We start from the raw sequence: 6,174 nt of genomic DNA on the forward strand, positions 1-6,174 counted from the left end.
GATGTCCCCAGGGAGGGCTGTTCCTGTGGGATGTCCCCAGGGAGGGATGCCCAGGGAGGGATGTTCCTTTGGGATGTCCCCACAGAGGGATGCCCAGAGAGGGATGTTCCTTTGGGATGTCCCCAGACAGGCCTGTTCCTTTGGGATGTTCCGAGGGAAGGATGCCCAGAGAGGGATGTTCCTGTGGGATGTCCCCACAGAGGGATGCCCAGAGAGGGATGTTCCTGTGGGATGTCCCCACAGAGGGATGCCCAGAGAGGGATGTTCCTTTGGGATGCCCTCCCCAGGGAGGGATGCCCAGGCCTTCCCTGGGTGGCTGCTCCAGGGCGCTGCTCCCTCCATGTGCACGAGGATATCCCGAGTGGGGCGGGACCCCCAAGGCCCACCCAGCCCAGCTCCTGCCCTCCCAGAGCCCCACCAATCCCACCCTGTGCCTGAGCACTGCCCAAACCCGGAGCTCTGGCAGCCTCGGGGCCGTGCCCATTCCTGGGCAGCCTGGGCAGTGCCAGCACCCTCTGGGGGACGAACCTTTCCCAAAATCCCGCCTGACCTGCCCTGGCCCAGCTCCGGCCCCTCAGCCCTTGCCGGGGCGAACCGCGGGCGCGGCGCGGCCCCTCCCGGCCGCCGTCTGCCCCGGCCGCGCCGGCCAATGGGCGGCGGCCGCGCGGGGCGGAAGCGGAAGCGGAAGTGGAGGCGGTGCCGGTGCTGGTGCCGGTGGCGGCCCCGGGGCGATGCCGCTGCACCGCTTCCCGCCGCGGCTCTGGGCCGCCATGCGCCTGCGGGACGGCATCTGCGCCCGCCTGCCGCAGCACTACCTGGCCTCGCTGCAGGACAGCACGCCGCCCACCCCCGTGCACTGGGAGCCGCACGGCCTGCGCTACCGGCGGAACCCGCGCACCGGCGAGCGCGAGCGCGTGCAGGACGTGCCGGTGCCCGTGTACTTCCCGCCCGCCGCCAACGAGGGGCTCTGGGGCGGCGAGGGCTGGGTCCGCGGCTTCCGCTACGCCCGCGACGACAAGGTGAGCGCCGCGCCTGCCCGGGCCGCGCCGGGGCCCGCCGGGCTCCCGGGGCTGCCCCTGACGGCCCGGCCGTGCCCAGCTCTCCACCAGGCTGCCCAAGACCTGGAAGCCGCAGCTGTTCAAGCGGCAGTTCTACAGCGAGATCCTGGACGCCACGCTGACCATCACCGTCACCATGCGCACGCTCGACCTCATCGACGCCGCCTTCGGCTTCGACTTCTACATCCTCAAGGTACCGGCGGGTCCCGGCCGTGCCCCCGCTGCCCTCCGCCCTGGGCTGGCAGGCACGGAGTCCCGGGATTAGGCACAGGGAATCCCACGTTGGAATAGACCCCCAGGGATCATCCACTCCCACCCCTGTTCCTGCACAGACACCCCAACAATCCCACCTGTGCCTGAGCACTGCCCAAACCCTCCCGGAGCTCTGGCAGCCTCGGGGCTGTGCCCATTCCCGGGGAGCCTGGGCAGTGCCCAGCACCCTCTGGGGAAGAACCTTTCCCAAAATCCAGCCTGACCCTGCCCTGGCCCAGCTCCAGCCATTCCTGTCCCTGTCCCAGAGATTGGAGCTGCCCCTGGGGAGGAGCTGCAGCCCTGCCGAGCTCTGCCCTCTCCTCCAGGCTGAACAAGTGCTCTGTTAATGTTTTAGCACAGGTCTAATGCTCCCAGCCTTTAACACCCTCTCAAACTCATATTAAAACAGAGCTGTGACCAAATTGTCTCCAGAACAAATCCAACTGTTGCCCCGATTTTTAAAAGTGTTAAGTTTTCTTTTATAGTTCTTTTAAAAGTCTTAAAGTTCTCATAAAACTTCTTCAACCTTCTAATCTGTTTACATATTTCTACCAGAGTTCTCACACAATGTTCATGTAAATAATATTTGTTTTACATTCTTCTTTATAAGAAGAGAAAATTAATAAACTGTTAGTCTAACAGTGCCTGGAGAAGTGGTAATTCCATCCTGCAATCCACAGTCACCTGTACAATTCTATAAATATCAAATGTTCAAATAAAACACTCTCCTTTTAGCCTTTAAACTTACCAAATGTGAAAAACACCAATCACTTGGTTTTTAACATTTTAAAAGTTTAATAATAATAAAATGGTTATAAAAATAAAGTTTAGAGTTAGGACAATTACAAGATAATAAAAAGTAAAGAATTACCAACGTCCGAATGCTCCCGGACACTAAGTCACAAAAAGTATCACTTGTGAACAAAGGAATCACCCTTAAAACAATACATTTGTTGCATATTCATGTATCTTTCATGGTTATGTATACATTCTATTTATGCATATTCATGTATCTTTCATGGTTATGTATACAGTCTAAGAAAATCTGTCTGTTGTATGTCAGCTGTTTCTTTTAGTCTCTATGGCATCTTTGAGTTTGAGCAAGGCCTGAAGAAATTAGTTTCTTCTGATAAGAAGCTATAAATTCCTCTTCTTTGGAAGATTTAGGTGTTCCTCGAAGCGAGTATCTTATTCTTAAAAAAAAAACCTCCCCCCACTTGCAGTCTCTATTTTAACATTATGTTGGAAGCTAAAACTGCACTTAACACCCTACTTAAGAGAATTAATGCAGCATAAAAACTACATTTAACACCCTACTTAAGAGAATTAATGCAGCATAACTTTCTGACATTACACACGTAATATTCATTGTAATATTTGCTGAAAAGCCAATCATCAGTGATGCATTTTTCACACCAAACCTTTGTGTACTTACTTGGTATCCAGTCACGACATCCAGCAGGCCTTTCCCAGTCTGTGCCGGGTGTGTGTGAAGGGCGTGTGCTGGGTGTGGGTGAAGTGCCAGTGCTGCCAGGCTGCTGGGGCAGTGCTGGGGCAGTGCTGTGCCCCCTGGCACTGCTGCCTAAGCCCAGCTCCCGTGCAGACCCCCAGAGCTGACATGTGCTCCAAGCTGGGCATGGATCTGAAGAGGACGATGCTGCTGCGCCTGGCGCGCCGGGACCCCGCGCTGCACCCGGGGGACCCAGCCCGGAGAGAGGCTGTCTATGACAAGTACAAGGTGGGTTCTGTCACCTTGGGCATGCATTTCTCATTCAAGAGGGAGGGAGAAACGTAAAAAAATAAATTTATAAAAAATTTAATTTATAAAAATTTCTCAAAGCATAACAAAAAGCTCACATAATATACAAATATATATATACACATCTACATACAGACCTTAAGATAAGAGATACTAACTTAAAAACACCATAAGAGATACTAGCTTAAAAACACCATAGAATAAGAAAGATTGTTAAGAGAACAGAACTAAAAACACGTTTCAAGAGATAGCCTTACAAATAAGAGTAAATACTTTAGAAAAATAAAACTATGAAAAGTACATTTTAAGACCCACAAAGCAATTTTAAATAATCAGGTTTAAAGCATTTACAACATAATGTAACAAAAACCAATAAACCAAAAAACACTTTATCATAATAATTAATATTATTGATATAATAATATTTATTATTGGTAAATAGTAATTATTATATTATATTATATTATATTATATTATATTATATTATCATTAACTTCTGATTATCATAGCATAATTTATGACGTCTATATTGTCTCACCCTTCACATGAAACTGAGAATAGAGTCAAAGTTTTTAAAACACCTCTCAGTTACCCCATCTCTAGGTGAGAAAAGGGATTAACCCAACAACCTGTCCTGGTATTTGCGGTTTGGATGGTCACCCATCACTGGTGTTGGTGTCCTGGGCTGTGGGAGTTTTAGGTTTTTTTTGGGGGGGGTTAGGATTCAGAGTGAGAGATGGAATTTTTTGTTTGACAGTATTAGATGTTTATTCATTTTTATTTATATTCTTATAAACTGTCAGTTTTATAGTATTTTATTTTAACAAACTAAAAAATTTAGCTATATTTCTCTCTTCATAAGATTTTTTAAAGGATAAATTGTCTAATTAAGAAATGTCACTTAAATTATTTTTACTTTTAGCTTAATAACTAACCACTTGTGGTCTGCCATGTGGACTTTTTATCTAATTATACAATAGCACCTAAACTTATTAAAAAAGGTGAAGATGAAGGACTAGCTTCTGTTCTAAAATTTCGATCTTGTTTTATAAACATTACTATATTCTAAAACTTTCAGGTTTTTACTATGTAATATTATACACTTCTATTTAAACTACACACTTCTAATTTTAGTTCTGTCATTCAATTTTGGAAGTTTTATCCATGGCCTCAGGTCAAATGCAGTGTTCTCTTGGGGTCAGTGCCTGTCAGCACAGAAAGTCTGAAATTCTCAGTAAGCAAGGTTCCAACACTGGGCATAGAGAGGATTTGTATCTTGGTGACCTGCAAAGACTGTGCTGCCTTCTTCTTTTATCACAGGAATTTGTGATCCCAGAGGAAGAAGCTGAATGGGTTGGCTTGAGTTTGGAAGAAGCCATTGAAAAACAGAGGCTCCTGGAAAAAAAGGTGATTTCCTGAGTGCTCAGCACTGTGGCTGCAGCTGCTCCGTGGGGTGTGTTCAGCCACGTGCTGGGTGCACACTGATGGCAGGCAGCGTGGGGAGGGAGGGAAAGGAGCAGGGAGGGAGGGAGGAAAGGGATCCTTGGGAGCTACTGATGATCCTCATCTGCTGTCAGAACAGGGGAAGCTGCTGAATGCTCCACACAGTGCCTGCCCTCTCTGAGGGACGGTAACATGTTGGAACTCGAAATGTCCCTCAGACATTCTTGGAGGTTCTGGGCCCAGGTCAGAAGCATTTGAGACCCTGGCAGGCAGCTGGAAACAGCTGTGATTTTGGGTTTGAACCATGGAATGATTTACCAACCTTGCAGGAAGAACAAGATGTCACAAAAGTTTAGATATTATGGTAGAAGTAGTTACAAAGTAAAGGGAAGAATTTTTGAGTGCTGTACAGGGGGGTTTTGGTTTTGTACATGGGGGTCAGAGGTTTTATGATGGAGGGATCTGGGCCTGCCCTGTCCTCCCTCTTTCTCCTTCCTTACCTCCATGTTCTTGGTGATGTTGGCACTCACAGATTGGTTTAGAGTAGAAAATCACCATTTAATATAGGTAATAGGCATTAGGGAAAAACTGTAACCATGGAACACGTAATGTCCCATATAAAAGAGAGCAGCAGCCCTGGGTGGGAGAGAAGAAGCAGTCGGGGTCAGAGAGGATGTCAGGGTGTGTGTGTGCCTCTGCCTGAGCTCTGAGCAAACCACAGCAGCCCCAGGAGAAAATCTTTTAGATAACTTGCAATAAACTGCCTTGAGACCAAACAACAGAGACTGCTGAGCCTTTCTTTGGAAGCTCGGGTTGGAGGAGAGACTTTTCCACCACACGGAGCCCCTGAACCAGGCCTGGGTTCCGTCAGTCACAGAGCTGAGCAGCAGCTGTGGCACAGCACCTTGCCTTGTTCAGCCCCTGAATAAAACCCAGTCACATCTTCCTTTGGTTTTGGCTGCCAGCACTGCCTGGGCTCCCCATTGCACTTCCCCTTGCTGCTGCTCAGGTTCACTCCTTTCACATGGTTTATCTTCTGCTTTGTTGCAGGACCCTGTCCCCCTCTTCAAGGTGTATGCTGAAGAGCTTGTCAGCCAGCTGAAAGAACAGCAACAGGCAGTGCAGAAGCAGTAGAAAGAAGAAATCTTGGGAGCAAAACCCCTGCTGCAGAGAAAGCAGGGGGGTTCAGGGGCTCTGCTGCCTGAACCACGCTGCTGGGGAAGGAGCCACGTGAGAACCACGTTGCTAAAGTGTCGTGACAGCCTAAATGCAGTGAGGACCTGTTTCTGTGGGCTGAGGAAAGAGTTTCTGTGCTGTGGCTCTGAGAGTTCTTGTCAGACTGACTCAGTGTGGATCTTGTGCCTGTACAAGCAGTTCTGTTGTTGAGAGCCCACTTGTGATACAAAATACACATTTTAGTATTAACAGCAGTGAACTTCTCTCTGATACTTGTTTTATTAGTGTGTTGTAGCAGGGACTGTGAGACACAATGTAACTTGGATCAATCCCCAGCTTCATCCACCTCAGATGGTTGTGCTCCGGAAGTGTGACCCCGAACCCCTCAGCAGGTGGGCCTGAGCTCCCCTGCACAGCTCACTAACCCTTGGGTTACAGCCCAGTTTCTGTTGTGAGTTGGTGACTTTTAATCTTATTTTGTAAAGA

At 48.6% G+C, this 6,174-nt stretch overlaps 1 protein-coding gene across 1 annotated transcript; it reads left to right on the forward strand.

The window, feature by feature from the left end:
• Positions 1-677: 677 nt before the first annotated feature.
• MRPL28 (mitochondrial ribosomal protein L28) lies at positions 678-5,942 on the forward strand. Its single transcript, XM_021548602.3, has 5 exons — positions 678-1,019; positions 1,099-1,251; positions 2,914-3,048; positions 4,390-4,476; positions 5,563-5,942. The coding sequence occupies exons 1-5, from the start codon at positions 732-734 to the stop codon at positions 5,644-5,646; spliced, it is 747 nt and encodes a 248-aa protein (XP_021404277.1). The 5' UTR covers positions 678-731; the 3' UTR covers positions 5,647-5,942.
• The last annotated feature ends 232 nt before the right edge of the window (positions 5,943-6,174 follow it).

Source organism: Lonchura striata, chromosome 14 (assembly GCF_050655825.1).
Source record: "Lonchura striata isolate lonStrDom1 chromosome 14, ASM5065582v1, whole genome shotgun sequence".
NCBI classification, from domain to species: Eukaryota; Metazoa; Chordata; class Aves; order Passeriformes; family Estrildidae; genus Lonchura; species Lonchura striata.

What these genes read in the sequence shown, in the direction of transcription:
- MRPL28 (XM_021548602.3), top strand. Translation starts at nt 732, where the DNA reads ATGCCGCTGCACCGCTTCCCGCCGCGGCTCTGGGCCGCCATGCGCCTG. An exon ending in GCTACGCCCGCGACGACAAG is followed by an intron (nt 1,020 to 1,098) that starts GTGAGCGCCGCG and finishes GGCCGTGCCCAG; the next exon opens with CTCTCCACCAGGCTGCCCAA. An exon ending in AGAGGCTCCTGGAAAAAAAG is followed by an intron (nt 4,477 to 5,562) that starts GTGATTTCCTGA and finishes GCTTTGTTGCAG; the next exon opens with GACCCTGTCCCCCTCTTCAA.